The sequence below is a fragment of the Dendrobates tinctorius genome, unplaced genomic scaffold (assembly GCF_039654945.1).
Source record: "Dendrobates tinctorius isolate UK_male_01 unplaced genomic scaffold, ASM3965494v1 ptg000151l, whole genome shotgun sequence".
NCBI lineage: Eukaryota > Metazoa > Chordata > Amphibia > Anura > Dendrobatidae > Dendrobates > Dendrobates tinctorius.
Window position 1 is genome coordinate 3,923,647 of NW_027361818.1, and position 23,955 is coordinate 3,947,601.

The 23,955-nt window shown below is 44.2% G+C and overlaps 1 protein-coding gene across 1 annotated transcript in view; it reads left to right on the forward strand.

Moving 5' to 3' along the window:
• LOC141049880 (extracellular calcium-sensing receptor-like) overlaps nt 1-23,714 on the forward strand; it is a 97,953-nt gene extending 74,239 nt beyond the window's left edge. Inside the window, exons 3-6 of the mRNA XM_073546720.1 lie at nt 2,811-3,635; nt 9,914-10,141; nt 10,275-10,398; nt 22,667-23,714. Of these exons, the coding sequence (XP_073402821.1) occupies nt 2,811-3,635; nt 9,914-10,141; nt 10,275-10,398; nt 22,667-23,571 (2,082 nt within the window). The 3' untranslated portion in view covers nt 23,572-23,714. The remainder of the gene's footprint in view (nt 1-2,810; nt 3,636-9,913; nt 10,142-10,274; nt 10,399-22,666) is intronic.
• Nucleotides 23,715-23,955: the final 241 nt, after the last annotated feature.

Genomic DNA, 23,955 nt, shown 5'->3' on the forward strand with positions numbered 1-23,955 from the left:
ATCGGGAGCTTTCAGCTATTAAGTTGGCCTTTGAAGAATGGAGGCACTTTTTGGAGGGGTCTGTTCATCGGATCACGGTGATTATGGACCACAAGAATCTGAATTACATTGAGACGGCCAAACGTTTGACTCCTAGACAGGCGAGGTGGTCGCTTTTTTTCATGCTTTAATTTTTTATATTACCTTTTGGCCTGGTTCCAAGAATATCAAGGTGGATGCCTTATCTCGCAGCTTGGATCCGATATCACCTCCCAAACCTCCTTCCTCCATTCTTCAGTACGGGGTGGTAATGGCAGTGGTGTACTCAGATTTGAAGCCGGAGATTCGTGAGGCTCAGTCTCTTGCTCTTCTCTCTTTGCCTAACAACAAGCTCTTTGTCTTTGTCTTTGTTCAGTACTGGTTGAGGGTGCTCCAGGACTTCCACAATTCTTCTCTTAGTGGGCATCCTGGGAACTCAGACACTTGAAAAGCTGTTGCTAGGCTGCTTTGGTGGTCCTCTATGGCCTCTGATGTTGCTGTGTTTGTGTCTGCTTGTGATACTTGTGCCCGTGCTAAGAGCTCTCCTAACCAGCCAGCCTGAGAATTGGTGCCATTGTCAATTCCGGATAGACCTTGGACTCATTTGTCCTTGGACTTTATCACTGATCTCCCTCCTTCCAATGGAAAAGCTATGGTCTGGGTGGTGGTGGATAGATTCAGTAAACAAGCGCATTTTGTACCTTTGGCGGGACTGAGACTCTTTCTAGGTTGTTTGTTGAGCACGTGGTGCGATTGCATGGTGTGCTTTTGAATGTGGTTTCAGATAGGTGGGTACAATTTGTATCCAAATTCTGGAAGGCTTTTTGTAAAAGGTTGGGTATTACTTTGGCCTTCTCTTCGGCCTATCATCCTGAAACCAATGGTCAGACGGAGAGGACGAATCAGTCTCTTAAACAAAATTTTTCGGTGTCTTGTCACGTCCAAGCAGGATTATTGGTGTACTTTATTACCAGTGGCTGAGTTTGCCATTAATAATCATAATAATCAGTCCACGGGTAACTCTCTGTTCATTTGTAATTATGGCTTTCATCCCCATTTTGGTGATTTTTCCAGGTTGGAATCAGGGTCTCCTGAGGCTGATTCAGCCATTCAGCGGCTGAGGAAGGTATGGACGGAGGACCAGAGGAACATTGGGGAAGCTCAGGGAAAACATAAACAGTTTGCAGATAAGCGACGATCTACAGGACCCATGTTCCTGGTGAGAGATAAGGTATGGTTGTCTACCAAGAACATTCAGCTGAAAGTTCCTTCCGCTAAGCTGAGTCCCAGATTTATAAATCCCTATGAGGTTATTGAGGTTGTCAATCCAGTTGCCTTTCGCCTATGTCTACCTCTGCCACTGCGGATCCCCAATGTGTTCCATAAGTCTCTCCTGAAGTCATTTGTACCTTCCTCTGCTGGTTCTCCATCCCCTCAGCCTCCAGTTTCTGTGGATGGGCAGATGAGGTATGAGGTGGAACGGATTGTGCATTCATGCATGGTCCGCAATTCCCTGCAATATTTGGTCCATTGGAGCGGCTACGGTCCTGAGGATCGATCCTGAGTCCTGGCGTGATCAGTTCATGCTGATTGATTGGTTCAGGCGTTTCATGCTTGGTATCCTGGGAAACCTGAGGGTACGGTGGCCCCCCTTGAGAGGAGGGTAATGTCATGATCCAGACTGAGGTTGGAGTCCTCTTTTCCCTTTTTCCTGGTCTGGTCATGAAGGGGTTAACTAGGGATGAGAGAGTAGTGAAATACTCAGACTTGCTGTACTCGTTTCGAGCAGCTCCTAATACTCGGGTACTCGTAACGAGTAGCGAGTCGAATGTAAGACTATGGGAAATGCGAGTAATGGGCAGAGAATGTGTGTGGGCAGAGACTGTGTGCATGGAGAATATGCTGTGGTCTGTGGGGCTGTGTGTGTGTGTGGGGCTGTGCTGTGCTTGCGGGCCTGTGCGGGCTGTGCAGGGCCTGTGCAGGCTGTGCTGGCTCTGTGCATGGCCTGTGCGGGCATCGTCTGATAGGACTAGTTGTTCCTGAGTTCGTTCTGCTTTGAACTGCGCTACAGTGTGTTGGTTGACTTGGCCTGTCTGACTAATCTGCTGCCACCTGTGGTAGCCGGGCTGCTGCTCTGCCAGTCTGCTCTGTTTGGGTGTAGTTCTGCATCCATTCTACTGCCATCTAGTGGAGCCTGCACCTATCTGCATTGCAGCAGTCTGAAAGCCATAGAAGTTGTCAGCTCTGCACTGACAGAGAGACTTGCTGTTCATGCACTGTGCATGACCAGCAAGTTTCCTCGCTCTGGTGACCTGGATGTCATCATGACGACATCGGTTCACGATGGCAATGATTGGGACCTCGCATCATGCCGTGGGGTCTCCGATCCAAAGGCTGAGTGACTGTCAGCCCTCTGCTGGCTCCGGAATGATGTGATTGTATTCCATCGCAGAATTTCATTGGTTAAAGTGCTGGAAGTGGTCTGTGACCGCTAATGGCACCTAGTGCCCGGTGTCAGCTGTCAGAATCAGATGACACCTGGTGGAGATCGACCACACACCCCCGTGTGCGTGGGCTATAGTGATGACGTAATGCTCCGTCCATGGAAAAATTGGCCCTGGTCACACAGACGGATCATTACATCTGATGTCAGAAAGGGGTTATACTCGTTACTCGAAACAAGGATCTGTACATTAGGAATTGTTTGGTTCGAGTGATGAGCATCCAAGCATTTTAGTGCTTACTCATCCCTAATGCTTAAAGAATATTAAGTTTTATTTTTTTTTTACTAGATAAGTCACTTATCAACGAGCCGAGTTCTCAGTGACCGCAAGAGGTTTCCATCCTTTTTCAGGACTGTTCCAAGTGATGCTTTCCAGTCTCTAGGACTAGCTAAACTGGTACTTCATTTTGGTTGGACTTGGATTGGACTACTAGCTATGGATAATGATTATGGTCAGCAAGGAATCCAGTGGGTCAGACAAGAGATAATAAAAGGTGGGGCATGTGTGGCTTTTAGTGAGAACATCATCTTGAATCAACCAGATCGTAATGCTCCACACATTGTCAAGGTGATTAGAGAATCAACAGCAAAAGTTGTGGTTGTCTTCTCCATAGATATTCATTTTGTTCCCATTCTGGATGAGATGTTGAGGCAAAATGTCACAAAGAAGATATTCGTTGCCAGTGAAGGCTGGTCTATGACTCAAATATACCTCATTAGTCGATTTGGAAAGATTCTGTCGGGCACTATTGGTTTGGCTTTGTACAGTGAAATTATTCCTGGATTTGGTCAATTCCTTAACAAAGTCAATCCTTTCATGGACATTGGAGGAACTTGGGCTAAAATTTTCTGGCAGGAAGCTTTTACCTGTGTATTTCCAAATTACACTAATGTGACCAGAATTTCAGACTCTCCATTAAAAGAATGCACTGGGCAGGAAGATTTACAAAGCATTCATAACAGTTTTACAGATGTCTCCAGCCTAAGGACAACATATAACATTTATATGGCAGTTCATTTTGTGGCTAAATCACTAGAAGATCAGAGCAATTGTTCTGTTGCGGATGGTCCATATCCTCGCTGTGGAGATGTCCATTATTTCAAGCCTTGGCAGGTAATTTTACATTTCTAAAAATAGTATTCATTATTCTCAATTAATCATTGCTATAAATTATAGGATTAAAGAGATGCTCCCCATCAAGCATGGAAAGATGGTTTTGCACATGTTTTTTCTCGCCATTGTGAGGCAGTGACTGGTGTTATATACCAGGGTCGCTATGTGTCACCCAGGATGCATACAGAAGTGTTTTGAGGCTGCAGGAGTGCATTGCACTCACAGGCATAGCTGTGATTGCAATGCAAAATAAAAGTAAGTGTTGGTCTTGGGCAAGCTATTTTCCAAGGCAGATTGACGAAAACCTGCAATGGGCTTTTATTTTTGAAGCAGGTTACAGGATGGTAGTGGTGCGGTTCGTTTCCTCCCAGCCCTGTCTTCCATGTGGCCTTCGGCCACAAGTCCCTTGTATATACCCTGCAGTAGAGGGTTGGGTGTGTCAGTTTTGGTTTGCAAGCATGGAGAGCGGGAGGCTTTGCAGAGCTCAACCTGTGAAGCAACACAGAGCCAAGTGGAGGCAAAAGGCCTGGCACCCCTCAGGGTACATGGCGGTGCATTCGTCCACACTAAGCGGTCTTGGCTACAGACTGTCTTGTTTCCTGGCTGTGATCCGGAGGATTCCATTTGTTTTCTGTTCCGTGAGTATGATGAAACATTAAAGAGACCTTGTTTTGAACTTTTCTGTAGTCACAGCCCATCACACTACATCAACCCCACTGCACTACACCATGCAATTCCATGCAATTCCAAAAAAGTAGAGAAAATCAAAGCAAGAATCACTAAGGTATGACTAGCCAACTTTGGACACATCATACAAAGAGAGCAATCACCGGTATAAGAAATTATTGTCAGAAGAATAAAAGGAACAAGACGATGAGGAAGACCAGTAGCCAAATGGCTTGATACTATCAAGATAATGGCGGAGAAGATCATGATGGACCTATCTAGGCTTGCAGAATAACGATCTTCCTACAGACCGTTTATCTATCAATTCACCATTGCCTGAGATCGAGCAGAGGCTGCTAAATAATAATAATAAAAAATTGCCAAGTATAGTTGTAGATATGGAAATGCCTTAAATGTCCAAGATGAGAATTCCCCTTCAAAAACCTTCACATTATACAAAACTTCCTAGAACCCAATAAGTCATAACAGCTCTGTTTGCTTTTGTTTTGAAGGTATGAAGTTAAAATGTCAAGACAGTTGTCTACAAATGGTGGAAAACTTACAGTACAGCTCTGTTCTCCATTTGTTGTACTGCATAATCTCTCATTTTGGCACCATACCACTGAGATAGATTCTTCTCAAAGCAGCTCATCCACAATAATGGAACTTTGAATTTAATGTGCCATATGCATTGATGGAGCATGTTACATTTGTTTTTAATTTTATTTTAATATAGATCTGTTGGATTCAGTGTGGATCCATAGACCTTAAAGATAAGTGAATCTGTTAGATGCAAATTGAATTAATCTCCAATTTTAAAAGAAAATTGAACTCTCCTGAATCAAAATGTTTTGTGATTTGCTTCATAAGAATGAAGCAAAATTGTGGTCTGCTGATCTTTTTCTGAATTGTAGAGAGCTGGAAAAAACCCTCACCTTGCTGCTCATCTGTCCAGTAACCTTAGCCAATCGTCTGCTTCTCCACGTATCCTCTACCACCATCTTCACTGGATTCCAAGGCTTTCAGAGCCAAGTAGGTGACAGACATTCACAATCACACGTCACCCAAATAGATTACTAGGTCTTTGATGATGCATCGTGACATAATGATGTCATAATGTGAGACTTGATGTCTGAGACCTGATTGGTGCTAAAAACACCAGCAATAAGTCAAAATGATGGTGTAGCTAAAAAGGACGCATAGAAGACTGGACGCACGGCGGTCCAGAACCATTTGGCAGCAGTGGTGGAATAGATTAACTGCGAAAATAATACTGTACATTTTTAAAAAAAATTGGCAGATTTGCTCATTTCTAAAAGAGCTCTTGATTACTGTAGTATAGCTTCTTAAATCTGGGAGGTTGTGAAGATCTGGAATATGGTCCACCTACAGTTTGGTATAGAATATTGATGAGTGAATCTGCTCAAATGCCAACTCTTAAATTCATTCAAAATATTCATCTCACAGTCTTCTTCCTCATCTATAATAATAAATGCCCTAACCAGCTTCCGGTTGTAACAACTTCCGTCCAGTTGTAACCGGTGACGTCACCACACACACACGCACGTTAACCCTCAACACACCACACCGCCTCAACACACACTCCTCTCACCTTTCACCTCCACTCATGTCCACCCACTCTTTCACTCCACATACGTTCCTTTCTCTCACTCCGTTTCTCATACTCACACAGTCATCGTCGCTGCCCCGACATCTTCCTCCGCCGCCGCGATCCAGGATCCAGACGTTCTCCAGGCCGCCGACATCGGGATCCAAAAAGATGGCGTCGGCGACATCTCGCGAGATTTCGCCGACGCCATCTTTTTGGATCCCGATGTCGCCCATGCCAGCGTCATGTTGTTGCGGCGACGCCATCTTGAATATCGCGGGACTTCACGAAATCCAAGATGGCGTCCCGCAAGAACATGTCGGCGGCCTGGAGAACGTCTGGATCCTGGATCGCGGCGGCGGAGGAAGATGTCGGGGCAGCGACGATGACGGTGTGAGTATGAGAAACGGAGTGAGAGAAAGGAACGTATGTGGAGTGAAAGAGTGAGTGGACATGAGTGGAGGTGAAAGGTGAGAGGAGTGTGTGTTGAGGCGGTGTGGTGTGTTGAGGGTTAACATGGCAAGAGGTGTGAGGCTGTGTGCACACGCTGCGGATTTTGCTGCGGTTCCGCAGCGGTTTTGGCCTCTGCGGACCCGCAACAGTTTTTGCTGCGGTGTACAGTACCATGATTCCCTATGGGAATCAAAAACCGCAGTGCAGACGGTGCGGAATTTTCCGCGCGGATTATCTGCGGTTTTCAATCCGCAGAAAGAATTGACATGTCAATTCTTTCTGCGGATTCTCCTGCAGTTTGCCATCTCCTCTATTGAGGAGATGAAAAACCGCAGGGCAAAACCGCAGAGCAATCCGCAGGTAAAACCACAGGTCTTTTGACCTGCGGTTTCACCTGCGGACTTTACAAAATCCGCGCGGATGAATCCGCACCTAATCCGCAGCGTGTGCACACAGCCTTAACGACGTCGGCGAAATCTCGCGAGATTTCACCGACGCCATCTTGCATTCGTGAAATTGCGTCATTTACCTCACGCCGACTTGCTGTGCGGACGCTTGGCATTGCCTGTACCACCATAACTACTGCTGCCTTGGTCCTATGCCTGTTTACTGCCGGTGTCTAATTACAAGGCCAATTTGCCTATACTGCCATAACTATTGCTATCTTGCTACTCTGCCGGTGTCTAATTACAGGGCTAATTTGCCTCTACCGCCATAACTACTGCTGCCTTGCTCCTCTGCTGGTGTCTAATTACAGGGCCAATTTGCCTCTACCGCCATAACTACTGCTGCCTTGCTCCTCTGCCGGTGTCTAATTACAGGGCCAATTTGCCTCTACCGCCATAACTACTGCTGCCTTGCTCCTCTGCCGGTGTCTAATTACAGGGCTAATTTGCCTCTACCGCCATAACTACAGCTGCCTTGCTCCTCTGCCGGTGTCTAATTACAGGGCCAATTTGCCTCTACCGCCATAACTACTGCTGCCTTGCTCCTCTGACTGTTCACTGCCTGTGTCTAATTACAGGGCCAATTTGCCTCTACCGCCATAACTACTGCTGCCTTGCTCCTCTGCCGGTGTCTAATTACAGGGCCAATTTGCCTCTACCGCCATAACTACTGCTGCCTTGCTCCTCTGCCGGTGTCTAATTACAGGGCCAATTTGCCTCTACCGCCATAACTACTGCTGCCTTGCTCCTCTGCCTGTGTCTAATTACAGGGCCAATTTGCCTCTACCGCCATAACTACTGCTGCCTTGCTCCTCTGCCGGTGTCTAACTACAGGGCCAATTTGCCACTACCACTTCATAACTACTGCTGGGCAATTACAGGGTCAATTAGTATCTGTTTACTCTACAATACTCCAGGACGCCTTCTTCACTGCCAGATAACTGCCAAATAGACTTCTTTACCTGTGCCAACATGAGCCATAACAAAAAGTATGCCAATGCCAGTGAAAGGAAAGCAGCTTTAGCACTACGACAAAAACAACGCCGTGCTAATGAGACTCCTGAGGAAAAACACCATCGCCTTGAGAAGATTAAGGCTTATAAACGCCGTCGCCTCACACACGAATCCCCTAACTCTAAATCCATAAGATTGGCTGAAGAAGCCTCTGCACGCCGTCACCGCCGACAACAGACGGCCTCTTCCTCATCATTATTATTAGACTCACAACAGGATGCTTCCACATCAGCATGTGGAACAATTTGCTGCTACACTTCATCCCATATGCCGTTCACTGACATAACTAATCAGCAATCTGTTTCTGCCCTATCAATACCACCATTCAATACCGATGCACAGTATGCCCATGCCAGTGAAAGGAAAGCAGCTTTAGCACTACGACAAAAACAACGCCGTGCTAATGAGACTCCTGAGGAAAAACAGCATCGACTTGACAAGATTAAGGCTTATAAACGCCGTCGTCTCACACACGAATCCCCTAACTCTAAATCTATTACATTGGCTGAAGAAGCCTCTACACGCCATCACCGCCAACAACAGACGGCTTCTTCCTCATCATCTATTCTATAATAATAAATGCCCTAAGCAGCTTCCGGTTGTAACAACTTCCGTCCAGTTGTAACCAGTGACGTCACCACACACACGCACATGTTAACCCTCAACACACCACACCGCCTCAACACACACTCCTCACCTTTCACCTCCACTCACTCTTTCACTCCACATACGTTCCTTTCTCTCACTCCATTTCTCATACTCACACCGTCATCGTCGCTGCCCCGACATCTTCCTCCGCCGCCGCGATCCTGGATCCAGACGTTCTCCAGGCCGCCGACATGTTCTTGCGGCGACGCCATCTTGGATTTCGTGAAATCCCGCGAGATTCAAGATGGCGTCGCCGCAAGAACATGTCGCTGGCGTGGACGACTCGGGATCCAAAATGGCGTCGGCAAAAACTCGCGAGATTTCGCCGACGCCATTTTGGATCCCGATGTCGTCCACGCCGGCGACATGTTCTTGCGGCGACGCCATTTTTGATCGGCGAAATCCCGCGATAGTCAAGATGGCGTCGCTGCAAGAACATGTCGCCGGCGAGGACGACGTCGGGATCCAAAATGGCGTCGGCAAAAACTCGCGAGATTTCGCCGACGACATTTTGGATCCCGACGTCGTCCACGCCGGCGACATGTTCTTCCGGCGACGCTATCTTGACTATCGCGGGATTTCACAATACTCAAGATGGCGTCGCCGCAAGAACATGTCGCCAGCGTGGACAACGTCTGGATCCAGGATGGCGCCGGCGGAAGATGATGTCGGGGATCGTGGAGCAGCGGCGATGACGGCGTGAGTATGAGAGACGGAGTGAGAGAAGGGGTCGTATGTGGAGTGAAAGAGTGAGTGGAGATGGTGAAAGGTGAGAGGAGTGTGTGTTGAGGAGTGTGTGTGTTGAGGGTTAACATGGCAAGAGGTGTGATGCTATCGCATCCTCCCGATGCGATAGCATCGGGCCATAATCTAGTCTATACTTAAAAGCCATGACATAATTTCTCAATAAACCTCTCATATCACAATACACATTGTAACATTACTGTTCAGCATCCAAGGCCGAGTGAAAACCTTTGTCAATGTACATTGGGCCTTTTTGATATCATGACTTGCACTGTGATGTCAGAGACCTATTAGGCCACAGAAGTCTTTTCACAAAGTAGGAATGGAGCAATAGGACATTGAGTGCTGTAGAGAAGTAAAGAAGAGGCCAGACGGAGTAGTCCAAAGGCCCAGATAGGGTGCTGAGGAGGCAAGGCAGGGGAGTGGGTAGATAATTTTTGTTTTTATTTATGCAACACAAAATGGCTTCACACAAAGCAAATCACACAAGAAAAATCAAACGTGAAAGAATCCACATTTTTAATTAAATTGGAGATGAATGGAATTGATTTGCTCATCTCTACTATAGTTTATAAAAAAAAATTTATTTTCTTCTTTCAAAAGACTCATATAGTCCAGGAGATATCAAAATATTCAATAGTTTCTGTAGTTATTATGAAGGTATCCTTACAATTTGTTTGTCAATTATGACTTTATAGCTCCTGCACTATATGAAGAAGGTAAGAATAAAGTTGAATGCGGGAAGAGAAATTTACTTTGATGAAAACGGAGATCCACCCGCTGTATATGACATAGTAAACTGGCAGCTGAGCCCAGAAGGAATCATTAAACAGGTCAAGGTTGGCACCTATGACACGTCAGCTTCTCCAGGTGAAGTCTACACCATTAATTCACGTATACTGCTATGGAAAGATGATGACACTCAGGTAAAAAATATGAGAAATTAGATGAACTTTACCATTGGTGGGGTGGTACTGTTTTTGGATGCTAAATACCTATGAAAAAATTGGTATGTTATAGTTTATCATAAACTCTAAATCAATTCTCATCTTTTTACAGGTTCCTTTATCAGTTTGTAGCCAAAGATGTCCTCCAGGTTTCTGGAAAGCAGCTGTAGAAGGGAAACCGTCCTGCTGCTTTGAGTGCGTTCCGTGTTCGCTTGGAGAAATCACCAATGACTCATGTAAGTGAGGTATCCCAAAGACTGATCTATGAATCTGAAGATTTCGCACCTTAGACATTTATGACATTTCCAGAGGATTAAGCTCAAGATATACGCTGGGGTCAAACATGACTGGATGCCAGTGGGGTGCAGAACAGGAAGAGATGACTGAAAGGGAGATGCCATTTGGGCAACTTTTCCAATAATACCAGAAATCATCAACCAGTGCTAATCCTTTTTCAAAAAGTTAACATCTGTTAGTAAAATAGGTACGGTAATTTCTTGCTGATTTCTAGCTTTTCCTTCAATCTTGAGAATGGGGACCTTGTTTGAATGGAGTGCAGTGAGTAGAACTTATGAGCTCCAAGACTACAATTATTATCAAAGGGATTGTCGGTTATAACCAAGTGATGTAGTTGTCCATCTCTGTCAATCATTGTTTCATTCAAATGGGGCATTTGAGAGTCCTTTTTTTGGGATCGGTGTGAGCCCAAATGGTGGAATTGGCTGCAATTGGCAATGTATTATTTATCCACATGATTAGCTTTGATCATTGGTGGGGTCAGGGCATCATCTTGCTTTAGCCAATGAAGTCTCTCACTAGTCCAAAAATATTGAGAACTTCAAGACGCGAGAGAGGTAAATTTCCTGTAATTCATTTCATCTTTGAACCATTCATTGGGTTCACAAAATTTTATTTCAATCAAATGGATTAGTCATGAATTAAAAGTGCTCTATGGCCCATATTTGCTCTGAAAATACAAGTGTAACACTCTAAGGTCTCCGAGTACTGTAGATGAACACTTTCAAGTTCTTCTAAGCAAGCACAACCTTAAACTATCAAAGTGACTGCAATGTATCTGGCTATGACTAATTTGATGATAACTAGTGATGTGCGATTGTGCTCGTCACTGCGCGTCACTCGCTCGAGCATCATTGTGCTCGAGATGCTCATTTCTCGGCGAGTATTTTTTAATGCTCGAGCACAAGCTCGGTTCCCCACCCCGCATGTTTGGTGCTTTTTAGACAGCCAATAAGCATGCTGAGGTTGCCTGCTAGTCAGTGCAATGGCGTAGCCATCTATATAAGACCCATGACGCTATGCTCGGCACACTGTACCCCGGACACGGGCAGAGCAGGTAGAGGAGCTGGTGAGAGAGGGACAGTATTGTAGCTGCATATAGGCAGGGATTCAACCACATTTATGTTTCTTTCAATGACAACAGCAGCCTTTTTTAGGGCTATTAATAATATTAATAGAGCTGTTAGCAGCACTTAGGGAGAGATTGTGCTGAAGGGGTCATTTTGGGCAGGATAGGGTAAAATGCACATCCTTTATGCTGCAGCCTGCAACTAATACAAAAAAAAACGTTCTCAGGGCTAATAGTTTTCTTTATGCTATTAAACCTGCAGAGTATTTTTTTAACAAGGAAATTTTAAATGGAATTTATAGTGAACCAGTTGTGTGTCAGAAAGCATAGACAGACTTGGTTGGTTGGCAGTAGCAGTGCTATATAGTGAAAGCAATGAACCATGTCTTGAGGTGTGCTAATTTTCCTGTCCTACTAATTCTGTAAAGTGTTTTCAGCAGGGAATTATTATACAGCATTTATATTGTGCCAGTTTTGCATCAAAAGCAAAAAGCTTACAGCCAGACTTGTTTGGATAGCAAAAGCATCACTATTTTGCTATTGCAGTGTAAGGCTAGGTTCACATTTGTGGTTGAGTCCGCAGCATATCATCCGCAACCACAAACGCATGCAAAAGCGCATGCTAACGCAGCGTGTTTTAGCCACATCAGCTTACACATGACGTAAAAAAACACTACATTTGTATGCGTTTGCATGCGTTTGAGTAGTTTATGCGCATGCGTTCCATAGGGAAAAAAAATTCCAGGAGAGTTTCCTTGACACAAGCCATGCCCAATGGACGTGTCTCATTGGATTCCTGCATATAGACTCTTGCTTGTGAGTAAGAACGGAAAAGACAAAGACAGAGAAGACTGCATCTGCGCTTTTGGCAACACCCCATTGTTGAAGTCCGGGATAGCCATGGAGCCTACCACTCCTTAGTCAGTGAGCTCCGTGAAAACCCGGATTAATATTTTGAGTACATGAGGAAGTCTTATGAGAACTTCTGGGATTTGCTGGTTCAAGTACCAGGAGCCATCAGCAGGCAGGACACCGAGCTCCGTAAAGTGATTCCTGCTGAGGAACGTCTGCTGGTGACACAGTAGGTAATATTTAAAAATAAATGCCTGTCATAATTATTATTGTTCTGCAATTTACTTAATTTTTTTCCCTTTTTTTGTTTTTCAAAACCCCTGTCATAAATATTATTGTTCTGAATATTTTTTTTCTTTCTCTGTTCGGCAGATTCCTGGCTACCGGAGAGAGCCTATCATTGCTCCATTTCCAGTTCTGGATTGGCATTTCTACCTTTTCTGGGATTGTTGCAGACACTTGCTGGGCTTTGTGGGACGTTGTGCGTGAGGAATTTATCCCCCTACCTACCATGGAAATGTGGCAGGAAACTGTAGAGAAATTCTTGGAACTTTGTAATTTCCCCAACTGTTTGGGAACAGTGGATGGAAGACATATTTGTATTACCAAACCGGCTTTAAGTGGATCCGAGTACTTTAATTATAAAAAATACTTTTCTATAGTGCTGATGGCCATTGCAGCTACGGACTGTAGGATTGTCACCATGGACATTGGATCTTTTGGCCATGGTAATGACTCGCAAACATTTAAAAACTCGGACATGGGCCTACGGTTGTATGGAAATAATTTTGATTCCCCCTGCCATGACCTCTTCCCAACACTGAAGGCCCACCAATGCCATTTCTTGTCTCTTCACAGTTCTCTTCCACAGTCTTGAGTCTTCCAATCTCTTCCATAGTCTGGAGAGTACTGGACTTCCAGTTCCCACACCTGTAAGGAGTGGCGGAAGGCACTAAATAAAAATATAAATAAAGTGCCTTCGCCACTCGGGGTCCACCATGCGGAGGATGGAAAACCGCAGCTAAGTGACGACAGAGCAATCTGGCGGTAGTGTGCACAGGGTTAAACTCCACCCAAAGTGCACAGCACAGACTCTGTTAAAGACACAGAGTCATATAGGCAAATAATAAATATAAGTATGCTGAACCTGTTAGGTGCACAGGAGTTCAGCAGCACACAGATGGTAAATGGTCATCGGAGTAGTAAAAATATAACAGCACTACAACCGCAGAGACCTACCGTGGAGACAAGTGTGCACAGCGTTGCAATCGCAAACGCGCTAATAAGCTGCTACTGCAGCGCGGCGTGGAGTGCCGCCTAGTGATACCGCTGGTTACGCAGGCGTGATGTCAGACGCTAGGCTGCTGAGGTAGAAGGAGCAAATGCGCGCTGGCGCTAGCGCTGCTACTTGCAGAACTCAAACACTCACACAGACGTAGTATCAGAGGAATGGGAGTTTCAAATGAGTCATTCACCAGTCCAAGCATCCATCAACAAACATACAGCAGCAAGTATGAATATACTAGCGCATGGCGGAACAGCCATGTGCACTTTTTATTGCGAACGGGACCTTCCGGAAATCTCCCAGGCTCCAGGAAGAGCCAATGGGATTCGACACAGGACCTGAGCACCTGACTCCCGAACTCCAATGGGAGTTCGTCCCATGAGAATGCTCAGATCAGGGAACAAAGGACTCAGCCTCTGGAGAGAGTTGCCGCAGGGCAATCTCCTCTGCAATCTCCTTTACAGCAGGAAAGGCGCAGGTGATTGCAACATGTGAGGATCTAGATTTCAGCAAAGGAGAGGCAGAAATCTGACTCCTAACATTACCCCCCCTCCTAGGGCCCCCTCCTCCCTGAGCCTTCTGGACCATCAACCTGTGCCCTGTGGTGGCATAGGGCACAAACTCGTCTGAAGGCAAGCTTGGTGTCCTGGTAGGTGAGACGGTAAACGGGGACACCTGGACGGCATCAGTGGAGGCAAGGTCTCCAGGTTTCAGAAGAGACATCTGGGAAATGGCGGGAGCGGCCGAAGCAACAGAGCGTCGCCGTGTGTCGGTGGCCATCTCCACCCATTGCCTAGGAAGGCTATCCTGAGCACATGAGGTGCATGCCTGAATAAATCTTTTGATGTCCCGAGCCCTGTGGGGCCACCAATACGCACCGGCCAATAGCTTCGTGGTTTGCATATAGCCCCGATGGTTGTGCGCATTTGACGCGTGTGCCCAGGCAAGAACCTGAGACCTAAGATGAGGAGGGACAAAGGTCTCGATGACCCGTTCAGATTCCGAGCATTGCGGGGAGCTGGCTTCCTGAGAAGCAGCACAGACATGGTAACAACCGCAAAAGGGCTCTTGGGTCGGACCTGTATCAAAAATGGTGCGAGACACCTCCATGGGCTCTGGGGGAAGAACCTCTGGCTCAGGCAGCTCAAGAGGTTCAAAAAATTTTGGAGCCGAGCTAGCTCTCCGCTTGGAGTGAGCACGCTCCGTACCGAGCTCCGAAAAGCGGAGGTCGATACGCGAGGAGACAGAAATTAGCTCCTCCAGGCTGGTGGGGCTCTCTCTAGTTGAGAGCGCATCCTTGACATGCTCCGCTAGCCCACGCCAAAAAACGGGGATAAGGGCCTTGTCGGACCACTTCAGCTCGGACGCCAGTGTCCGAAACCGGACGGTATACTGGCAAACTGAGAGCGACCCCTGAGTCAGTGCGAGTAGCTGCAAAGACGTGTCATGCATGACCCGTGGGCCGAGGAAAACCTGCTTGGTGGCCATTAACAGGTTCCCTGCGGTCCATATCTCAGGATCACCGCGCTCCCACAAAGGTGTAGCACATTCCAGAGCCTTGCCCGACAGTAGGGATATGACAAATGCCACCTTGGCCCGTTCTGTGGGGAATTGCGCAGCCAGCAGCTCCAGGTGGATTGAGCACTGGCTGATGAAACCCCTATAGGAGGCGCCATCCCCGGAGAACTTATCAGGTAATGGGAGGCGGGTGACTGTCGGTGCAAGGGTGAACACGGACATACGGCCTACCGCATCAGTTAGAGCCTGCACAGCAGCATCCGTAGCCTGTGCAGCAGCGAGAGCCTTCTCGAGGGTGAGTAACCGGCTCTCAAGCTGCCGTATGCACTGCATAAGTTGCTGCAGATCTGCCATCACTAGCCAGACCCTGGCGCTAGTATAATGTTAGGAGTGGCGGAAGGCACTAAATAAAAATATAAATAAAATGCCTTCGCCACTCGGGGTCCACCGTGCAGAGGATGGAAAACCGCAGCTAAGTGACGACAGAGCAATCTGGCGGTAGTGTGCACAGGGTTAAACTCCACCCAAAGTGCACAGCACAGACTCTGTTAAAGACACAGAGTCGTATCGACAAATAATAAATATAAGTATGCTGAACCTGTTAGGTGCACAGGAGTTCAGCAGCACACAGACGGTAAATGGTCACTGGAGTAGTTAAAATATAACAGCACTACAACCGCAGAGACCTACCGTGGAGACAAGTGTGCACAGCGTTGCAACCGCAAACGCGCTAGTAAGCTGCTACTGCAGTGCGGTGTGGAGTGCCGCCTAGTGACACCCCTGGTAATGCAGGCGCAATGTCAGACACTAAGCTGCTGAGGTAGATGGAGCAAATGCGCGCTGGCGCTAGCGCTGCTATTGGCAGAACTCAAACACTCACACAGACGTAGTATCAGAGGAATGGGGGTTTCAAATGAGTCTTTCACCAGTCCAAGCATCCATCAACAAACATACAGCAGCAAGTATGAATATACTAGCGCATGGCGGAACAGCCATGCACGCTTTTTATAGTGAACGGGACCTTCCGGAAATCTCCCAGGCTCCAGGAAGAGCCAATGGGATTCGACACAGGACCTGAGCACCTGACTCCCGAACTCCAATGGGAGTTTGTCCCATGAGCATGCTCAGATGAGGGAACAAAGGACTTAGCCTCTGGAGTTGCCACAGGGCAATCTCCTCTGCAATCTCCTCTACAGCAGGAAAGGCGCAGGAGACTGCAGCATGTGAGGATCTAGATTTCAGCAAAGGAGAGCCAGAAATCTGACTCCTTACAACACCCTCTTTTTATACATCTTTGTGTGGGGGGTGGCTAAAACCAGTTAATCAACATGTTTACTCAGAAAAATACATGTGTACGTGTACGCAAATGCAAGCACACTCCTCCAAAATTGCAGCATGTTGCGTTAGCCGCACCCCGCCGCACAACCCGAAACGACGCATGCATAAGTAAACACGGTCGAATGCATACAAATGCATTTACCTGCGTCCACAACGTAAAAGATAGGAAAACACGATGCATGCGGATGTATGCGTCAGAAACGCTGCGGACAAAACCGCAAATGTGAAACCGGCCTAAGTCCATTTGAGGTGTGCAACTTTTCCTGCGATACAAATCATGCAAAGTTTTTTCAGCAGGTATTTATCATACAGAATTTAAAATGGGCAAAATGCGGGATAAGGGACAGGGTAGTGGATGTGATGTTAATGGTGAGCACAGAGGCAGAGGGAGTAGGTGAGGTGAAACTCTGTCTGCTGTGGTAGCAAATCACACACATCATATCCACCTAGCTTCCTGTCCCACTTTGTAAGAGGGTGTGGAACACCACTTTTAAAGCCAGACCAGTGTGTAAAGATTGTTGGATGTATAACACATAATGCTTCCATTTAATTTTCCAGCTCCACAATGTCTTCCACACTGTCCAGCCTCAGTAGCCATGATTCTAGACCACATAATTCTCACCCTGATCTTCCTTTCTCCATCATGCTGAGTGCCCGGAGACAAGTGATCCCTCACTTGGACACACCAAAGAGAAGTTCACATTTCCATTTATAGATTCTGGCCTCTTGCCCTGCCTGTGTAAGGTAGGCACCGGGCTGTAGTCATGGCCGAACACTTTGGTACTGTTGTGCCCAGGCCTCCCTTCACATGAAAAAGGTACAACATCTTCCGCATATCACAATCTGTACTCTAGGTGTTGGCAGAGTCTTTCCTCTGCCATCCAGGACTATCTTCAGTCACTTGCAAACAAATAAAGGCAGAGTCCAAGTTTACCTCACAATGCAGGGCTTTACTGATATCTCTTCGCAGCTCATCCAGCTTACAATCGTGATGGGCAATAAAATCTTTATTACATTCCATAACAGCTTTCCCTTCTTCACGCACTTCTCTATGCAGCTCAAGATCAGGTTGTGCCCACTTGTATGTATTACCGTTATCCTTCCTGTCTGTACTCATTATCACTGGTGCATCCTTCTGCCGTTTCGCCCCAGCTCATAGAGAATGCACCCAGGCTGCGAGTCACATGATGAACACTCGCCAGTCTGGCTGTTCTTTGCTTCTTGCATTTCCTTCACTTGATAACTCTATCCCCCTGACCTTGCTGCTATACTTGTCCTTCTATACTGCAAAGCTGGGCACTTTGCCTTTAAAGTTGCTGGCAGTCTGTGTCGAGTCCTGAATCCTGGACAATTAAGCTCAAGTCAAAAAGAGGGTTTTACACCCCCCCGGGTAATTAAGACTGTCCACAAAAAAATTATCATCTTACAATTCTGATGGCAGAAGTCACAGCTCCTTGGAGAAGCAAGGAGTGGAGAGGAGGAAGACAAACACCAGATTCAGCGGATTACTCTAACAAGGTGGGAAAAGTTTTGGAAGATGCTGAAGGAGTAACTTGATGACCATACCATTGTCCTCGTGGCATGAACTGTTTCCCTATGCCTTAGAGGACCTGGTCTGCCCTGCTGCGGGTTTTTAGTGTCGCCAAGTGCATTTTAACTGATTTCCGCCCTTGCCTGTCAACTGAAAATGCTGATGGGCTTACTATTATCAATATGAACAAGGGCTGGATTGGCCCACATTTATCAACACCACTGGATGACAGCAGCTGAACATAATCTCAAATATTGTGGGTTTTTTTTGTTGGGGAAGCATTATCAGTCTAGGATAACTACTCCTTAACCTCTTAATGACCGGAGGTATTTCAGTTTGTGTTTTCAATTTTTTTCTCTCTATTTACCAGAGCCATAACTTTTTTATTTTGCTGTCAAAATGGCCATGTGAGGTCTTGTTTTTTGTGGGACAAGTTGTGCTTTTGAACGACACCATTGGTTTTAACATATCGTGTACTGGAGCACAGGAAAGAAATTCCAAATGCAGTACAATTGCAAAAAAAAGTGAAATTCCACAGTTGCTTTCTTTTTGACCATGTTCACTAAACGCTAAAACTGATCTGTCATTATGATGCTCCAGGTCATTACAAGTTCATAAACGCCAAACATGTCTAGGTTCTTTTTTTATTTCATTATCCAAGACCTGTAGAGTCTTCATTTTTCATGATCTTGGACTGGTTGAGGACTTACTTTTTGGGCGCCGAGCTGATGTTTTTATACATATCGTTTTGGTGTAGATACGATCTTTTGATTGCCCATTATTTCATTTTATTGCAATGTAGCGGCGACTAAAAAAAAAAACAATTTCTGACATTTTGAATTTTTTTCTTGATACACCGTTTAGCGATCGGGTTAATTCTTTTTTTACATTGATAGATTGGGCAATTCTGAATGCGGCAATACCAAATATTTAGAAAACTGGAGTCTGAACTGATAAAGTAAGTTAATGTGTATGCACAATGTAAGTGCATATTAACACATGACCATTAACCAGAGAAAACAAAAAGCAAAAAACACAAATATCCTGAACTAAAAGTAAAAAATAAACTGCAAATAATGCATAAAGGTAATAATAATAATAAGGGTATTTAGTAAGTACCATTATTATTATTATTATTATTATTATTATTATTATTATTATGCATTATTTGCAGTTTATTTTTTACTTTTTAGTTTAGGATATTTGTGTTATTTGCTTTTTGTTTTCTATTGTTAATACCAAATATTTGCATATTTGATTTTTTTATTGTTTTATTTTGAATGGGGCAAAAGGGGGGTGATAAGAACATTTAAAAAATTTTTTATTCTTTAACATTTTTAAAAACATTTTTTTACTTTTTACATGCTTCAATAGTCTCCATGGAAGACTAAAAGCTGCAGCACTTTGATCAGCTTTGCGACACACAGGTGATGGTCAGATCGCCTGTGTGGAGCAGAAATGCTCACTTGCTATGGTGGTGCTCATAGAAATCTGGCAATGACTAAAATACAGGTCTGCTGCAGACCTCTGGTTGTCATGCTGACCCATCGGTGACCCGCAATCACTTAGGAGCCGCATTAGCAACGCACTTCGAGTAAGCATGAGATAAATGCTGCTGTGAGAGATTGACAGTGACATTTAACTAACTAAAAGCTGTAGGTGTATCACAATTCCACCTGCAGCTGTTGAGGGCACATGTCAGCTGTATATATCTGCTCTCATGTGCTCCGATTGGTGCGAACTCTGGCGCAACCAGGGAGAGTCCAACATCAGAGTGCTAATTCACCCAATGTCGGAAAGGGGTTAAAAATGGAGAAAAAATGTTTTTGAGGCCCTCCACTACATCTCTTCAAAGGGATATTAGAGTGCCTCCTTCTAATTTTTGGCATCCCTTGTACTTAGTGCATATACTTTACCAGTGTAGGAGACTCACTCCTTAGTAATGGAAAAAATTCTTCTCTGAAGCTCCATCTTGTAGTTGAGAGAACATTTTTAGAAACCAAAAGATCGAGTGGGTTCTATTAGTATATCATTCAGTGCCTTGTTGTGGCCTGTCATACAGGATTTCAAATTCTGGACATGAGACATTGTACAGTAAGTGCAGAAGATCTTGGTCTCCTCCATATCAGCCTCCGGATATGCAAAACACTCCACTATATTCCCTAGCAGGGTTGATGAAATAACAGTCCGTGATGCTGCTACACTAAACTAATAGCTTTTCAGGGCTAAATGAAATAGATTATATTCTCTAATAATGCCGCTCTAATCTGCAATTAGTGTAGGGTGAAGTGTGGCAGTAGTGATAGCATATTACAGGCATCTAGTCAGGGATTATTACTTTTTAAATTAATTACTTGTTGCTGAAACATAACAAAACAAATTAGCAAGGTAACATTTATTCTATTTCCTATTAATACCATTTCCTATTAAAATACATTTTATATTCTGCAATAAAACTGCTCTTATGTGCAATTCGTCTAGTGTGAGCTGTTGCAGTATGGATAGCGTATTAAAGGCATCTAGTCAGGGATTTTTGCCTTGTAATTTATAATACTTACTGCTGAAACATAAAAAATAAAGATAATATCTATTCTATTTCCTATTAATACCACTGTTAGCTCTGTTTATTGTAGGGATAGGTGCAAGGTATCATTTGTTGGAAATGAGTGTTCATTCTAGTGACATACCTGTCTTCCACACGTCATAACTTCATTGTTTTTTCCATGCACTCATTGACAGATTTTTTTTATGGTACCTGTGCTCAAAAATGTGTCAAAGCAGTCAAATTATCTGATTTAATGTGCCAATTCACATTTTCTCTGTAGCATCTATATGTAAGAGGTAGTGATGGCAGATTTTATGCTACTGGAGCTGGAATTTCCACTTCTGATCTCTCCAGTGATTTGTTTCCATCCATTTCTGGGTGGTTCTTAAAGAATGTTTGGGGTTATTGTCTTGCTGGAAGACCCATCACCTAGGAAGCAAATTAGCTTTCTGACGCTGGGCACTACATTGTGACTCAAAATTCTTTGGGTATCTTCAAATTTCATGATGCCTTTCACACAGTCAGGGCACCCAGTGCCAGATGCCAGGGCAGCAAATCAACCCCAAAATATCTTTGAATCTTTGAATCTCCACCATATTTGACTGTAACTACCATGTTCTTTTATTTGTAGGCCTCATTTCATTTACTGTAAATGGTAGAATGATATGCTTTACCAAAACGCTATATCTTGGTCTCATTTGTTCACAAGATGTCTCTATAAATTGTGAGGGTCGCCTGATGGCCCTCCAAGTTTTTAAATTTATAGTATTAATACAAAGCAAATGGATACATTATATTGCAGTAACAAGTTATGGCTATGCAAAGTATAGCTGGCTGCTGGCACTCCAGAAATGCTTAGTGAGGGCTGGCTGTTTAAAACTGTTGAGTAAGGGTCACCTGCTGGCCCTTTCATAATAGTGTTGGGCTCCTGAGGGCCCAGAAAAAAAAATTGTGACTTTCAGAGTCCCTCCTTTATAAATGAAACAGCATGTGTTTGATCATGGCTAAATGCCAACATAATAAAAACAGCTACATGAATTATAAAATAAATCATAAGGTGTATTTAATTTATGTTTGTTAATTTTTGTCTCACAAAATGTAATAGCTTTACCTCAAAGGGGTTGCCTGTTTTTTTTACTGATGGCCTTTCCTTTATGTAGTTAGGTCCATATATATTTGGACAGAGACATTTTTCTAATTTTGGTTCTAGACATTACCACAATGAATTTTAAACAAAACAATTCAGATGCAGCTGAAGTTCAGACTTTCAGCTTTCATTTGAGGGGATCCACATTAAAATTGGATGAAGGGTTTAGGAGTTTCAGCTCCTTAACATGTGCCACCCTGTTTTTAAAGGGACCAAAAGTAATTGGACAATTGACTCCAAGGCTATTTCATGCACAGGTGTGGGCAATCCTTCATTATGTCATTCTCAATTAAGCAGATAAAAGGCCTGGAGTTGATTTGAGGTGTGGTGCTTGCATTTGGAAGGTTTTGCTGTAAAGGAAACCTGCAGTCAAAAGAGCTCTTTATGCAGGTGAAACAAGCCATGCTTAAGCTGCAAAAACAGAAAATATATATAGACCTCAATCTCATGAATGTTCTGGCAGCAAATTTACAGAAATCTGTCTTCTTAAAAAAGAGGATTTTTGTGTTTTCAAATGAAAGTCAAATACATTCATCGATTTGTAATAGACAAGCTTGATTCTTCTAGCCCATTTAACATTCTTGTTACCCACCCAAAGAGTATGAAGTTCAAAACTCTGACTAATATTTTAAGTCTGAATAAAAGGTTATCTTATATCAGTCTCAATTTTTTTATGGACACTAAAATCTTAGTTGCTTTTGAAGTTACTGCAAATTGAGTGCTGGTTTTGCACTGGTAATCATTATATAAAGATTTTTTTTGCTCTCATATCCATAATAAATGTATTGTAAATCCCTTTTGTTCTGATCTTTATGCACTAATTCACAATAGTGGAAAACGTTTGTAGCTTTGAGTTGATAGACTTTGGTCAACATTGCCTGTGTTAGTATTGCCTATTTATTTCTTTATTTCATTTCTTTAGGGTCTTTTAAATGTTTCAAATGCCCATGGGACCAGTGGCCAAATTCAGAGAAATCGCATTGCATTCCCAAAGATTTAGACTATCTCTCCTACCAAGAGCCACTTGGAACAGTTTTGGCTGTATTCAGCATCTTATCTTCATTGACTCCGGACATTATTCTGAGATTATTCATTACGCAAAAATCCACTCCTGTTGTGAAAGCCAATAATTATTCATTGAGTTGCCTTCTTCTAATATCTCTGTCCTTGTGTTTCCTCTGCTCTTTAGCATTCATTGGCTACCCACAAGCTGAGAACTGTTTGGTTCGTCAAGCAATCTTTGGTATGGCTTTTGGTCTTTGTATATCCTGCATTTTAGCAAAGACCATCATAGTAGTGATTGCTTTTATGGTCACAAAACCAAACAGCGATCTCCGCAAATGGACCAAACCTTGGGTGTGCTACGCAATAGTAATTTGTGGATTCATGGTACAATTTCTATTGAGCATTATTTGGATTTCACTAACACCTCCATTTCCGCAATATAATATTGAGACAAAACCTGGCCTTATTATTGTAGAGTGCAATGATGGATCCCCAGCAGCTTTCTGGACCATGCTTGGTCATCTTTTTCTTCTTGCCACCATTAGTTTTGTCGTAGCGTTCTTGGCTCGGAAGCTGCCTGATAGCTTCAATGAAGCTCAATTTATTACATTTAGTATGTTGGCCTTCCTCATTGTTTGGATATCTTATATTCCAGCCTCACTCAGTGCTCAAGGCAAATATATTGTTGCTATGGAGGTTTTTGCTATCTTGGTGTCAAGCTGGGCTCTTGTCATTTGCATGTTTTTCCCTAAATGTTTTATTATAGTTTTCAGACCACACCTGAACACTAAAGAGAATATCATGCTCAAAGACAAAGGCTGAAGAATTAAAAAATGTACTATTAAAATGCTTTAAATCATTCTACATTACACCTGTTTGAGCACCAATGGATTTTTATGATTTAAAGAGTCTCACTTACATAGTCCGATTTAAAGGGAACCTGTCACCTGTTTTGGCAGCTATAAGATGCGGCCACCGCCTTTCAGGGCTGATATACAGCATTCTATAATGCTGTAGATAAGCCCCCGGTCTGACCTTAAAAATAGAAAAATAAGTTTTATTATACTCACCAGGGGGCGGTCTGGGGCGGTCTGGTGAGGTCCGGTCCGATGGGTGTCGCAAGTTCGGGTCCGGCATCTCCCATCGTCTTGTGACACCACCCTCCTGCTTGCTTCATCACTCCGTGGCATTGCGCTACTGTGCAGG